At 40.0% G+C, this 16406-nt stretch overlaps 1 protein-coding gene across 2 annotated transcripts in view; it reads left to right on the top strand.

Annotated features, from left to right (window-relative positions):
- Window positions 1-16406, top strand: part of trioa (trio Rho guanine nucleotide exchange factor a) — a 200587-nt gene that overhangs the window by 176578 nt on the left and 7603 nt on the right. For both annotated transcript variants that reach the window (XM_052015752.1, XM_052015751.1), the window contains 4 exons: window positions 3716-3878; window positions 3976-4097; window positions 7864-7942; window positions 11671-11871. In XM_052015752.1, the coding sequence (XP_051871712.1) occupies window positions 3716-3878; window positions 3976-4097; window positions 7864-7942; window positions 11671-11871 (565 nt within the window). The remainder of the gene's footprint in view (window positions 1-3715; window positions 3879-3975; window positions 4098-7863; window positions 7943-11670; window positions 11872-16406) is intronic.

Here is a 16406-nt window from a genome sequence, read left to right as displayed (position 1 = left end):
ACACTAATCTCACTTAAAATGTTGAAAAGAATGTTTCATCTTTAACTTTATGACTTTTGGAGATCAGTTCATCTTTTATTCACTTAACTATTCACAGTAACAGAAGTTTTGACCAGGGTTGCCCAAACTTTTTCATGCCACTGTATATGACAAACAACAGGGAACCGAACACCAATCCCTGTGGCAGATCAAGAAAAAAATTAAGTACTCAAGCACAGGTCAGGTTCATATTGGCTGTGGTCTCTTTCAAGTTGGGTTTTAATTTTCTCTCTGTGTTGGCTGCTAGCCCCTTAATATTGAGGTTGACTTGTATCCACCACGGTTCTTTGCTTTCTAAGGTGACTAATGAGTCCTGAACAGAATCTGTAGTTTATAGCTTCTATAACAGTAGGAACTTGGCTGGAAAGGGTATTAGTGAAGATATAATTGTTAATGTTTATTATTTTCACATGTACTGAGATACAGTGAAGAGCTTTGTTTGCATGCCATCCAGACAAGTCATTCCATACATAGGTACATGGAGGTAGAACAAAAGGAAAACAATTACAGAGTGCAGAATATAATGTTACATTTACAGAGAAAGTGCAGTGCAGGTAGACAAATAAGGTGCAAGGACCATGACGACTTAGATTGAGAGATCAAGAGTTCACCTTTATCATACAAGAGGTCCAAAGGTCTTAGAATAGGATAGAAGCTGTCCTTGAGCCTGCTGGTACATGTCTTCAGGCTTTTGTTTCTCCTACCCAATGGAACGGGGAAGGAAAGAGAATGACTAGGATGGGAGGGGTCTTTGATTATGTTGGCTGCTTTCCAGAGGCAGCAGGAAGTGTAGACGGAGTCATTGGAGGAGAGGCTGGTTTTTGTGATAGACTGGGCTGTGTTCACAACTGTGTTGCTGTGTTCACACAAGAAGAGGTTTTAGTAAGAGTAACACAATAGTTGCAGAGCCTTCAATTTTCTTACAGACTGGGCAAATCAAGTTGGCAAAATAAGTTTAATTGATTATATCACTGAGTGCATTTTGGACAGTTTCCTGCAGCAGTATGTCGTGGAATCAACCAGGCAACAGGCTACGTTGCTAATTAACCACATCCAATTATACATGATAATCATCACAGTAAAGGATCCTCCAGGGAAAGGATAGAACTTTATATTTAGCTTGAAAGGAACATAACTCAGTTGGAAGCTAGAGCCTTGGATATTTATAAGGATAATTACAGTGCCAAAATGTCTAAAGTGAATTGGGAAATTAGAATTATTTTCCACTAGATAACAATATTTAAACAAATAGTTCATAACTTTCAATGAATATATATATTCCATTGAGAAATAAAATAACTATGGGGAAAAGTGATCCATCCATGGCTAAGGATGGTTATTAGGTTAAAAGAAGCGGCTTGCAATGCTGTAGTAATGAGTGGAAAGTTTAAGGACTGGGAGAGTTTGGGGAATTAGCAGTGGATGACCAAAACATTAGCAAAGCATAATCAAATAATATATGAGAGTAAACTAGCATGACACAAAATAAATGGTGCTTTCATTAGTTTGTAAAAAAGGAAGAGCATGGCAAAAATAAAGGAGTCATGTGGAGTCAATGTGAACAGAAATCATAATGGAGAATAAAGAAGTAAATCATATTTTACATCTGCTTCCACTATAAAATATATATAATAAATGTAGTGTTGAACCAAGGGTCCAGTGATAAATGGGGATATTAAAATAATTAATATTCTTAATAGAAAAGTACTGAAGAAATTAAAAGGACTAAAAGCAGATAGATCCCCTGAACAGAAAAATATAAGCCCTATGATTCTAAAAGAGATGGCTGCAGAGAATGTGGGTGCATTGGTGATATCCCAGTAGTTTGAAAGGTAGCAGATGTAAAGCTGCTATTCAAGAGAAGAAGGAAAGAGAAAACAGGGAAGTATAGATCAATGAACCTGCAAATGCTGGCATGTTTTATTGACATTATAAAAAGGCACTAAGAAATATAATTCTGCACTATTTTATAAAACAAAAAAATAACAAATGTGATAATATATTAGGGTTTGGTGGGGTAAATGATTGAAGAACTAAATAGAATATAGAAATAAAGTTTATTTTTTGATTATATTAATGGTGTATCACAAAACCAGAACTGAGCACTCAATTAGTTACACCCTGTGTTAATGATTTAGGTGAATCCTTGGATCTACAGTTCCATCCTTTTTGTATTGAGTGTGAGAAACCTTGAAAGGAGTGGAGTCCCAGAGTCCTCCTAGAACCAGATCCTTAACTTGTTTGTGATCTACCTACTTCAGTCACCAGGCTGAGTCTGTTATATGGAAGATGCATTCAATTAGATGTTGCAGTCTGGGCCAACAGTGTAAGCTTATCTTTGACCATGGTAACCAATGATGTTTGGTAACATCAGAATTTTGCACCGATTAAAAAGTCTCTAATGCAAGATTGCATTTGAAACCTATGAATTACAACATTGGGATGGAATCATTATACTACTTACACCCACTGAAATTGGGTGAATTATCTATCATCTTGTCCTTCTGTATCTTTTTACAACTTCTGACACACTGAACTCACCAACAACCTCCTATGTCTCTCCACTATCATCCACTTGGAATGGATCACATTTACCTGGTTCCCTCTTTCCTATCCAGTAGTAGCAGTGGTTTCCCTTCTGGACCATCATCTCTACCTCTGGTGCCCCCAAGGATCTATCCTTGGCCCCTCTTATCTACATATTGAGTCATTTAAAACAAGACTTCAGTTTTCACTATGGTGAAATAAAACACTGAGGGAGTGCCAAACTGTTAGGAGTCGCATCAATCCAAGAAATGTTAAATTGAGGCCCAATCTCTCTCAGATATCAAAGGTCTCTTGGCATTATGTTGTAGACCATGGGAGTTATCCTAGGTATCCACATCAATAATTAAGCCCTTCCACAAAACCTGTGTCCTTGACCTTGTCCGAGTCTTAGTCAATGATGTTAACATCTCCTCATGTAGCTCGGTGTCAGTTTTTGTTTGATAACACTGCTCGGAAGTGTCTTAAGGTATTTTGCTATGTTAAGTTTTCTGTTTGAATGAAAGTTTTTGACGTTGTAGATCTTGAATCCAGGCTCTAATTAGCAAAACAAATGGGATTCTGCTCTTTGACGTTTTGCTGTCCTGAAATTATCTCTGAGCTAAACAGCACAGAAAAGTGCAAACTTTACTTTTGCTGTAAAGTACAAACTCTAGTCAGCTTTATTGCCATTTTCAGCCTAGTTTTTGCCATTCTGAATCTTGCCAGTTTTGGGTAACTTTTGAATAGTTCAGAATAGGTGACCTTCCATTAAAACAGATGATAAGCTTTTTCTCTGAAGATCCTGAATATTTGGAATTCTTTATTCTAGAGCACTCTAAAGGATGAGTCAACTATTAAAAGCTGAAACAATTTTTTTTGGACCAAACGGAGTTGAGGGTTAGGGGGACAAGCAAGAGATTGAAGTTGAGACCAAAATCAGATCAGCCATGATCTCATTAAATGTTGGAATAGCCAATTCATGTGGCCTTCTCCCTTTTCTCTCTGTTGACATTCAGCGCTCTCCTGAGCTTTGACACTTAAACAAAAACTCTTGTTCAATGGAGCTAATTAACATGGAAAACATCTTGTAAAGTGCCTCATGTCTTTCTTACAGCCATACCTAATTCTGCAAATTATTCCTTTCTCCCAGTTCCCCCTGAATTCATCAACCCACTGACAGATGTGTCCTGTGAGATTGGGGAGACGGTTACTCTGAAATGCAAAGTCTGTGGTCGTCCCAAAGCTATGATAACATGGAAGGCCCCAGACCACAGCACCTTGAGCAGTGATGGTCGTAACAGTATTATGTACAGGTAAAGGCCAGGTTTTCTGTTAGGAGAAATTTATTGATGTTTTTCAGAACAACTTCTCAACTAATGTGTTAATTGTGTTGTATGATGGTGATTGCAGTGATTCTGGTGAAGCTACACTTAAAATATTGAATGTGACCACTGATGATGATGGCACTTACACGTGTGTGGCTGTAAATGATGTGGGATCAGCCTCATCTTCTGCAATTCTGCGAGTTCTAGGTGAGAGTTTTGACATTTTATGTTGATGCTATAAGAAGTTATTTAAATTATTTTCCATTGGGATTTTATGACACGTGTTGCTGTCTTTTCAGAAGGTGCCATTAGAACTTGTTTTCCAATAACTTTCTCTGGGATACCCCAAACATTATATCGTCTCAGTCACTGTCTTTGCTTGTTACTGAAATATTACCTTCTCAGTGTTTAACCGAATGGGTGAGGGGTTTGGGTAGGGCTGGAGAACAGGGACACAAGTCCATCCAATAATCTCTAAGAGATATTAATCATAAGGCACATTAAGGATGCTGCTGTGAGTGCATAATATATGCCTGGTTAATGTCTCCCTCTGGAAGCAGTCAGCTATAAATTCCTGCACAGATACCACAGAAGTTCAAATGTGGTATCTTGTTAGCCTAGCTTTCCTTCACTGATATGGCAATAGTACTGGGAGACTGGTGGTATAGTGGTCAATTAATGGAACAATAACCTAGTGGGTACCATTCAGATCCCACCATGGCAGTTTCAGAAAATGAATTCATTTTGTTTTATCTCTGAATGGGGAACCTGGTATTCATAAGTATTGAGAGTACAGCCCTGGATGGGTGGAAAAACGCATTGGTTTATTAATGCTCGTGGGGAGGATGTCCTGTCATCTCTTCCAGTGTAGCCTTAGTATGACTCCAATCTCATACTAATGCTCCTGACTCTTAGCACTTGCTGTTATAGCCCAGTACCAGGGCACCTAGGGATTGAAAGTAAACACTGGCCTTGCCAGAAATGCCCACTATCTGAGAATAAATATTAAAGACAGTATTAGGTCTTCAGATTTAATCAAAATTGTAGATAGTGATTACAATGTATGTTGACCTTTATTACAAGAGAATTTGACACAGGACACCTACTGCAATTATATATGGTCTTGGTGAAAATACATCTGGAGCATGGTGTACTCCTTACCAAAATGGATATACTTGACTCTGAAAATTTACTAGACAGGTTTCAAGAGTGACTGGTATGCTGGATAAGGAGAACCAAATAAAACTAGGCCTGTATCCTCTAGAGTTTAGCAGAATAACTTGACATCTCATTGAATCTTCCAAAATCCTTGCAAAGGTTTCCTCTAGCTAAGGGATCACCATTTCGGAATAAGGGGTTAAACTGTTTAAGATGGAGATGATGTAGTATGAAAGGCCAGGGGTCAGATGACCGTGACAACACTACTGACCCCCATGGTCGGATGATAGCATTGCCTATCAGGTCGGAAGCTATACCACTGTCAATCAGGGGTCCGGCTCCGCCCCACCCATTAAGAGTACACCTGAGGACTGGCTCATAACCCACTTTTGTTCTTGACCCTGAATCGTTAGCTCGTTTCACCTGAGCGGGCTCCACCCCGCTACAGCCCTATAAAAGATGGTACATGTGGGCTCTCTTTCTCTTTTCCGATTGCTGCTGGGGTCGAGACCACAGGTGAGAGGGTGCACTTCCACAGGGGTCTAGGAGCGTCCTGAGTAGATTCCCAGTAGCGTAGAGCCGTTGTTTGTCCCGATTCAGGGGGTCCAGACAACGTATTTGTTCGTTCCCTGATAGTTTGTACTAGTTCGTTGTGTGTGTGTGAGAGTGTGTGCACTTCACCCCTGTTGCAACTTCCCCCCCCCCCCCCCCCCCCCCCACGTTTCGCGGTCACCCTAGTGTGAGTATGCGAGGGTGCATTTGTTCCTTCACATTCTGTTCCTGCGTTGGTCTTTGTGAATAAAATCTTCCCCTTAAAGCACAAAGACTGTGTGTCCAGTTACCTTTTATCTTTAAGATACCAAAAGAACCTTTCTCATAACAGATGAGGAGACGTTTCTTCACTCAGATCATCCTGAATCTTTAGAATTCTCTGTTCTAGAGGGCCATGCAAACTCAGTAATTGAATTAATTCAAAACAGAAGTCAATAAATTTCTGAATATTAAGGGAATCGAGAAATGTGCAGATAGTGTAACAAAATGATGTTGTAGCCATGACCTTGATGAATGGTGAAGCAGGCTCAAAGGGCTGGGTCACCAACTCTTGCTCCTTAAGTTTGTTACGGACTCAGTGAAAGTCCCTTTAAGATAGAGAGTGTGTGTGTATGTGTGTGTGGGGCGTGCTTACGTCAATAGAAGATAAAGGACGTAATGACGTTGTTGAAGAGGTCAGAAGAAGGAGAGAGAGAGAGAAGGGAGAGAGACACCAGCCTGCTTGTTTTCTCTATCGATGGATGAGAAACAATAACTGTGTTTGCCACTGAAATCCATGTATGGAAGTTGGAAGTAATCCGGTGGAGTTCACTTTGTTGCTGACCTGTAGAAGGAAACAGGTATTTGTGTGTGTGGACGACCACGGTTCGGATGCTTTTCGGGGTGAGGAAGTCACTACCGAGTAAACACTGAAGTGTCGTTTGGGTTCCATCATGGAACATTTGGATTTCGTATGTACTTTCTCTATGTTTTTCTACATCTACATCTTATCTTCAGACAACGGTGGTTGTTGAAGAAGCCCTTGCTCATGTTTCACCTTATGGCTTGCGGAACTGAACTTTAAGAACCATTCAGGAACTGGGAGTTTTGGACTTTGTCACACACACACACGAAGAGTTTAGTTTTGGGGTTAACGTTCGAGGTTTAACATTCTTGAATTCTAACATACTAACATTTTTTTTTTAACTTTTATTTTACGTATTATCATAAGTAGTGATTAATAAAATAGTTTTTAACACTGAATCATGCTCAGTGTGTTTCTTTTGTTGCTGGTTTGTGACAAGTTCCAAGCTTGTATTCAAGATCTTTCAGGGATAATGATGAGGCTAACAGTGCTTTTTAATCAGAGAGCAACTACTGATGCATAGTTAAATATGGAAATCATGAATTTGCTGTAAGAAATACCTTGCTGCAGTCTTCACAGAAAGTCTTGGTACTGAAACCAATGAAGTAGCATGAATGTGCAATATTTATCAAGTGAACCTGCCAGACTAGTGCATTTAGGAGGAAGCTTGGCCTCGCTGTTTCTTTCCTGTTCACAGTTGCTCCATGGAGGGTGCTGTGTTAGATCAGATGACAAACCCTTGAAAACAATTGGCTGTGAATTCCAGGCCAAGGTATTTTTAATGCAATAAAATTTCATGACATTTTGCAAAGGTGAAAAATGAATGCTGAATAATGGGGAGTGCAGGTGCTAATTGAGGGAGCCATGGACTAAGTTGACACCTTGTGATAAGCCAGAGAGACTGAAGTAGGAAGTTAGGCAATGTTTTGGAGAGGAAACCAGGATAAATTAAAGGTTATCTGGAGATCCAGGTACTGAGGGGACTAGATAAATGGAGAAATGTGAGAATAAGGTAGGTGAATATAGAGAAATTGGGACTTAATTGCTCATATAAGACTTGATGCTGACTTGATGTTGAGTTGAATGAACTGTTTTACTGTAACCTGAGATGATCTTGCAAATAATAGTAACCAACTTGTTCTCCCTTTCACCTACAATAGTCTCTGATCTTTATCTTATTGGATCTCTTCCACAAGTTTGAAGGTTACTTCTCCACTTCCTATAGAATATTCTAAATCCTGTGTTACTATAAACTTATATTTCCCTATATCCCTCCAGGTCAACACTGCTTCACCCTTCCAGCCAGTAAACTGTTAAACCTCGCTGCTATTGTGCAAAAATCTGTTCTCACTGGGAATACAGATTTTTTTAAACACTTTTGATTAATGGTAAAATCTTTTCTTTTTTTTCAACTTTTAGGACCACGGAGTGACGGAAGAAGGGTCATCTGGAAGGATAACTTCGATTCTGTTTACACTGAAATAGCAGAAATTGGCAGGTAACCTTTCCAGTCGTACCATTCCCATTGACTTTATTTTTTTCTTTGACAAGTCTTTACCCTCCACTCCGAATCTTTTTCCTACAGGTTTTGAAAGGTCTTAGTTTCTCAGATGTGATGCACATTTAATTTATCTTGATAAATACTCTTGGTGATTCATAAATTCATACTGAATTAGTGTAATATTATATGTAGAAGGTATTGAGAAAATTATGGCGACACAAGAGACTGCACATGCTGGAATCTGGAAGAACTGGGAGGGTTAAGCAGCATCTGTGGAGGCAAAGGGACTGGGAGCGTAGAGGGAAGATAGCCAGTGTAAAGAGATGAAAGGGAGGGTTGAGATGGGGGCTGATAGGTGATAGGCAGAACAAGGTGAGGTGGGGAATGATGGACAGATGGAGCCATGTGGGGAGGAGGAGAGGGGAATTTTGAGAAGGGGATGGGTGGAAATAAATAAGGAAAATAGATTGGGCAGATGGAGCCAGATGTGGGTAAGGGAGGGGGATGGTTAGAGACAGAGGCTGGGAGCCAGATGTGGATAAGGGAGGGGGATGGTTAGAGACAGAGGCTGGAAGATTATAAGTGGAACCAGATAAAGGAGCAATGATGGATGGATGGAACCAGATGGGGGTGGGTTTAGGAAGGGTAGGCCAAGGGAGGAAAAAAACCCAGGTATATAGGTTTGTGCGTGATGGGCAAATAGAAGCAAGTGGAGAAGGTCAAAGGATATAGATAACAAGGGGGAAAGGGGAATAAAAACGGTGAACAACGAGAGAAAGAACCGAGGTGGAGTGGGAAAGGAACACAGGATATGCGTTATCTGAAAATGGGTTGTAGGCTACCCAGGTGGACTATGAGGTGCTGTTCTTTTAGTTTGCTTTTGGCCTTACCATGGCAGTGGAGAAGGCCAAGGACAGACAGGTTGGTGTGGGAATGGGGAGAGAGTTAAAATGACATGCAACTTAGAAGCTCAAGGTGGCCATTGCAGACAGAGTACAGGTGCTCCGCAGAAAGGTCACCTAGTCTACGCTTGGTCCCTCCAATGTAGAGGAGGCCACATGTAGAGCACTAAATGCAACAGACAATATTGGCATTGGTTTTATTGTCGCATGTACCGAGGTAGAGTGAAAAGCTTGTCCTGCATACTGATCGTACAGATCAATTCATTACATGGCGCATTGAGGTAGTAGAGGGTAAAAACAATAACAGAATACGGAGTAAAGTGGCACAGGTACAGGGAAGTGCATTGCAGGTAGACAATAAGGTGCAAGGTCCTAACAAGGTAGATCGTGAGGTCAAGAGTCCGCCTCATCGTATAAGGGAACTGTTCAATAGTCTTATCACCGTGGGATAGAAGCTGTCCTTGATCCTGGTGGTGTGTGCCCTCAGGCTCCTGTATCTTCTGCTTGATGGGAGAAGAGAGAATGACCTGGGTGGGTGGGGTCTTTGTTTTTTATGCTGGCTGCTTCACCAAAGCAGCGAGAGTTATAGACAGAGTCCATGGAGGGAAGGCTGGTTTCCGTGATGTGCTGGGCTGTGTCCCCAACTCTCTGCAGTTTCTTGTGGTCCTGGGCAGAGCAGTTGCCATACCAAGCTGTGATACATCCAAATAGGATGCTTTCCATGGTGCATCAATAAAAGTTGGTGAGTGTCAAAGGGGACATGCCAAATTTCTTTAGCCTCCTGAGGAAGTAGAGGCGCTGGTGAGCTTTCTTGGTCGTGGTGTCTACATGGTTGACCAGGACAGGCTATTGTTGATGTTCACTCCAAGGAACTTGAAACTCTCAACCCTCTCGATCTCAGCACCATTGATGAAGACAGGTGCATGTATACCGTACCCTTTCCTGAAGTCAATGACCAGCTCTTTTGCTGACATTGAGGGAAAGGTTGTTGTCCTTGGAGCAGTGAATTATGAGAAAATTATAAGATAGGATTATTTAGATTTATCATTCAGCTCTTCTGCAATAGAAATAACCATTTACGTTTAGCCTAAAAATTATAGAAATTGGAACTGCTGAGAAGAGATTAAAGTGCAAGAAGTGCCATTCTTTATTTATTGCTAGGGCAAACTCATCAATGGTAAAATATTCTCAAAGTCCTGTGTTCTCTAGCCATGGGGAATAGGTGGTTGTTTCCTATATATTTAAATTAATAACAGTGATGTTACAAAATTCACAGGATACTGGAGTGTCACAGAACAGTGAACCTGTTTGTGGGGAGAATAGATCAGAGAAAATTACAAGGTTAATTACTATGGTGCAACATTATAAAAAGAGAATGAAAGACATTCTGTTGAAATAATGTCAAGAAAAATACTAAGCTTTTATAAAAATGTGCATTAACATTTAGAATAAGTAATTCAGAAAAATTAGATTAAACTTGCAAATGGATAATTCCAGAGGCTTTGATGTTACTTTATAAACGTTGCAATGAACTGTCTCTTGTGTTTTGTGTCAGCTATGGTGGCTAGGTTCTTTCATTTTACAAATAATCTTTCTAAGGTTCAGTACTCTTATAAGTTGGAGAACTGTAATCATCTATTTCTCTGAGTTCAGTGAAATAGTTGATTATATGACTTAGGTGTATTATTGTTTGAGAAGCAGAGAATAACCATGTAGTAGGAATTTAAAATAATAGAAAGCCACAGTCTTAAATTGTATGATCCTTGTCTGTTTAATGTAGTGAAGTACACAATAATTCTTGGCCCTATTCAAAATTTACAATTCTGTTTTTGACTTTGTAGTAAAACAGAGAATTACTCTGTTTTTCATTTTTACCCATGTACATATCTCAAGTGCTGCTGATAAGGATTTAATGATTCAGTTCTATGCAGAATTGAACGTAAATTTCACGGTCTAATTCTTCTACTGTGTGAAGATACCATGAGAAGAAATTAAGATGCAATACTTGAGATTTTTTCATTAGAGTCTAAGTTGTTTCCTTTATGGTTCTGGTTTGTTCTAACTTGCTTCCTGAAGTTACATAAATATTTGCATTTATATTGCAGTTTATATATGTAACTTCTCAAGTGCTTTACGGGTTACTTATGTTGTGGTATCACTTGGCAGACTATTTGTGCACTTCAAGATTACACACCATCACTGAGATGATCATTGGTCAGAATCATGTGATAATTTCCTGTACCGCTTTGAATAGCGCAATAGATTCTAACTTAAACGATAACAAGGGGAGACAGCCAATGTTTAAATTATCATTCACAATTGAGCATCTCTTACAGTATCGTTCTACTCAAAATTGAACTAAAATGTCATATTCAGATTATGGGCTTTATATCCTGGATTGAAATTAGGACGCACCATTCCACAAATTAGAATATATCTATAACAGTTTCAGTTGTGTGCAAATTTGGGAAAAAAATAGTCAAAATCAAACTCGAGTTTATTGTCATATACACAAGTACATGTATGCACAGGTGTAATGAAAAACTTATTTGCAGCAGCATCACAGGCACATCGCATCAGATACATAACATTCACAAGAAAAACAACTTAAACATTAATTGTACTCAGTTTTTAGAAGAAAGAATAGAATTAGAACAAAAAATAAACTAAGTCCATTACAGTACAAAGTGGTCATAATGTTGCTACACTGAAGTAGTGATTAGGGTTGTGCCAGTTAGTTCAAGAACCGAATTCTTGGAGGAAGTAGCTGTTCTTGAACCTGGTGATATATAGAAGACTACTAAAATATTCTTTTTACTTTAGAGGAAGATTTTCTGTGGTTAAAAGATGCGATCAAAAAGGAACTAAACAGGAGGTGGCTGCAAAGTTCATCAACAAAAAGATGATGAAACGGGACCAGGTTATTCATGAACTTGGAATCATGCAGAACCTTCAGCATCCCCAGCTCATCAGTCTTCTGGATACCTTTGAAACTTCGTCCAACTATATAGTCATACTAGAACTGTAAGTGATGATTATCATAATCTTATTGTGTGTTTGTTCACTATTTTATTTCAAAACAGCAGGGTCAGTTCATTAGAACATACTGCCAGCTTCACAACATTGTAATTCCTATAGAGATTGCACTTCCTCTGACTTTCTCTGAAATACAGTGCTTTTATGAAAGACTGTATCTAGTTCTTTAATGAAAAGAATTATCAAACCCTACTGGCAAGGACTTGAACTTCAGACCTCTAACCTTTTAAAGAGTTTTTTCTGCAATGTGAATGCAACACAATCTTTCTGGAGTGGCTTTTTTAAAAATTACTTTATGCCCTCTAAAAATGAATGATTCTACATGTATTCACAGTTTCTGAGGCATTCACAGCTGAGTCTTTAATCTAGTTTTAGTATATTTTTCAGATAACCATTAATTTAGCTTACTATTGGTATAATGTCATTAATATATTTTAGAACATAGAACGGTGCAGCACAGTATGGACCCTTCAGCCCACGATGTTGTGCCAACCTATATAAGAGTCTTTCAAATGTCCTAATTGTATCAGCCTCTACCACCACCCCCGGCAGTGCGTTCCAGGCACCCACCACTCTGCGTGTAAAAAAAAAACTACCTCTGACATCTCCCCTAAACTTTCCTCCACTCACCTTAAACAGATGCCCTCTGGTATTGGCCATTGCCGCACTGGGAAAAGGTGCTGGCTATGCCTCTCATAATCTTATACACCTCTATCAAGTCGCCTCTCATTCTTTGTCATTCCAAAGAAAAAAGCCCTAGCTCACTCAACCTTTGCTCATAAGACATGTTGTCTAATGCAGGCAGCATCCTGGTAAATCTCCCCTGCACCCTCTCTAAAGCTTCCACATCCTTCCTACAACGAGGCGACCAGTACTGAGCAGTAAGTGTGGTCTAACCAGAGTTTTATAGACCTGAAACATTACCTTGCGGCTCTTGAACTCAATCCCCCAATTAATGAAGACCAGCACACCATATGCCGCCTTAAGCACCCTATCAACTTGTGCGGCAACTTTGAGGGATCTATGGACTTGGACCCCAAGATACCTCTGTTTCTCCACACTGATAAGAATCCTGCCATTAACCATGTACTCCGCCTTCAAGTTAGATCTTCCAAAGTGTATCACTTCACACTTTTCTGGAATGAACTCCATCTGCCACTTTTCGCCCAACTTTGCGTCCTGTCTATATCCCATTGTAACCTTCAACAACCTTCTACACTATCGACAACCCTTCCAACCTTCGTGTCAGCCTCCGATCCTTTGACCACGTGGCAAGAACAAAGACATTTAGTTTGCCTGCTTCCACTGTCTTTGGCTCATTCCACTTAGCTGATCTGGAGATTTTAAATCCTTCTGGCCAACAGCTCATAAATCCTGTCCCTAAGAATCCTCTCCGATAGTTTTCCCACCACTGACGTACAACTCACTGGTCTATAATTCCCAGGATTATCCGTACTATCTTTCTTGAACAACATTTGCCATCCTCCAATCTTCTGGTACCACTCCTGTGGCCAGGGAGGATGCAAATATCATCGTCAACACCCCAGCAATCTCTTCCCTTGCTTCCTGTAGTAATCTGGGGTATGTCCCTTCCAGCGTCAGGGACTTATCTATCCTAATGTTTTTCAGAAGCTCCAACACTAACTCTTTCTTAACCTTAACCTGCTCCAGCACATTAGCCTGTTCTACGCTGACCTCAGACTCATCGAAGTCCCTCTCCCTGGTGAACACTGAAGCAAAGTATTCATTAAGGACCTCCCCTACCACCTCCAGGCACGTTTCCCCCTTTATCCCTGAACGGTCCTACCCTCACCCTAGTCATTATCCTGTTCTTCATGTACACACAGAATGCCTTGGGGTTTTCTCTTAGTCCTACTCACCAAAGCCTTCTCTCATGTCCCCTTCTAGCTCTCCTAAGTCCATTCTTAAGCTCCTTCCTGACTACCTTATAAATCTCAAGAGCCCTCCCTTCCTAAACCTTAAGTATGCTTCCTTCTTCCTCTTGACTAAATGTTCCACCTCCCACATCAACCATGGTTCCTTCACCCTACCATCCTTTCCCTGTCTCAGAGGGACAAACCTATCCAAAACCCCATGTAAGTGGTTCCTAAACAACCTCCACATTTCTCCTTTGCATTTCCCTGAGAACATCTGTTTCCAATTTATGCTCCCAAGTTCCTGCCTAATAAAGTTTTAATTAGCCCTCCCCCAATTAAATACTTTCCCATATTGTCTGTTCCTATCCTTGTCCATGGCTATGCTGAAGATCAGGGAGTTATGGTCACTATTTCCAAAATGCTCGCCCACTGAGAGGTCTATCACCTGACCAGGTTCATTGCCTAGTACTAGATCCAGTATAACCTCTCCTCTCGTCGGCCTGTCCACATACTATGTTAGGAATCTTTCCTGGACACGCCTAACAAATTCTGCCCCATCTAAACCTTTTGCATTAAGGAGGTGCCAATCAATATTAGGGAAGTTGAAGTCACCCATGACAACAACCCTGTTGTTATTGCACCTTTCCAAAATCTGCCTACTTATCTGCTCCTCCCAGTAGCTATTGGGGGGAACCTATAGAATACTCCCAATAGAGTAATTGCTCCCTTCCTGTTTCTGACTCCCACCCACAGTGACTCAGACAATCCCTCTACAACGTCTGTCCTCTCTGCAGCTGTGATACTATCCCTGAATAGCAATGCCACTCCCCCCCCCCCCACCCACCCTTTTTTTACCCCCTCGGTTTCACTTCTTAAGTTGATGTGCCTCTCTGTATTGAATATTTAGTGCCAGAAAACAGGTATTGGATGTTGCAGTATTCTTTATAGTATAATGCCAGAGCAAAAAGTACAACTGTTGAAGGAAAACAAAGCAATATTTTGCAAATATATAAGATTTAATCTACAAATCTTATAAATTTTACTACACCAAATCTTATATCCATTTTTTTGTTATAAACACTTCATTTTTATAGCTCCTTGTTATTTTCTACTTTAATAAGAGGTAGATGCTATTTTGTTTAAGATTGTCAGCTACCAAGGATAGATTAATGTTTGATATAGTTTTTAAATATACAAGTACTAATTGAAACTATGTGCTACCAACTCTCAGGCCAGAATTTTTTCTGTTGGGGGGGACAAAAAAGATGAAGAGCAAACATTCATATGCACATATTGTTGGCAGCAGTGCAATGCATCACATACTGTGAAGGCCTAATATTTAACTAGACTGTAATATCGTAACTTGTATTGATTCTAGACTTCCTAAAATTGATGAATAGTGGGATCCAGCTCCTGTGATAACATGCTAGATCCACCTTACTTGCATTGTTCAAAGGGAAAGTGGCTTCCAGAGATAATTATTAAATATCTCCTTTCATTAAATGTACTATTATGAGTGTTACCATGTCTTTAAATTTACAGGTCAATCAGAGTCTGAGAGCAACATTTAGAGGAGCACTGCTAATCTCTTGCAATTATATAGCACATTTAATCTGGTAAAACAATTGACTACTAACAATAATAAAAAAAAATCAATTGAGAGACTGAAGATTCATAACATTTTTCATTGTGTGGCAATTCAGCAAAATGTCCTTTCCTTTTTTTCTGTTGAGAAGTTGATAATATCACATGTAGCTTTGATATTAGCAACTTCTCAACAGAATAAAAAGGGAGATACATGGAATCATACAGCATGGAAGCAGATCCTTTGGCCCAACACATCCATGCTGACCAAGGTGCCCATCTAAGCTAGTCTTATCTGCCTACGTTTGGCCCATATCCCTCTAAACTTTTCAATTCATGTACCTGTCCAAATGTCTTCTAAATGTTGTTCTTGTACCTGTCTCAACCACTTCCTCTGGCAGCTCGTTCCAGATACACACCATCCTCTGCGTGAAGAAGTTGTCCCTCTGGTCCCTTTTATATTTTTCCCCTCTCACCTTAAATGTATGTCCCCTAGTTCTTCATTCCCCCCCAAAAATACTGTATATTATGCCCCTCATGATTTTATACACCTCTAAGGTCACCACTCAATCTCCTACGCTCCAAGGAATAAAGTCCTAGCCTACCTAACCTCTCCCTGTAACCCAGTCCCTCGAGTCCTGGCAACATTCTCATAGATCATTTCTGCTCTCTTTCCATCTTAGTGGCATCTATTCCTATGGCAGGGTGACCAAAGCTGAACACAATACTCCATCTGCAGTCTCAAACATCTCAAGATGTTTGTATATTTTGGATTTAAACAACTGCTTTTTCCCATAGAGGTAGTTATAGTTATTAACAACAAGAAAGTTATGATTTCCTGCAGCTCAGTGGAGCATCTGGATAAAATCAGCCAATGGACAATTGTTGGATTGCCACTGGCCTAAACTGACTCAAAGAAATCTGGGGCCTTTCCACTCTGCACAGATAAAATAAAAATATGCAGTAGGTCATTTCCATCACCTTCCATATCCACTAGCCACTCCCTTTCTCATGGTAATTTCCCTTGATCCATAGGAAATGCAAAACCTGTTTTGTTTTAAT

This window comes from Pristis pectinata, chromosome 5 (genome assembly GCF_009764475.1).
Source record: "Pristis pectinata isolate sPriPec2 chromosome 5, sPriPec2.1.pri, whole genome shotgun sequence".
In the NCBI taxonomy this organism is placed as follows: domain Eukaryota; kingdom Metazoa; phylum Chordata; class Chondrichthyes; order Rhinopristiformes; family Pristidae; genus Pristis; species Pristis pectinata.
The sequence above is the reverse complement of the archived record's forward strand: the minus strand, read 5'-3'. Positions and strand labels throughout refer to the sequence as shown.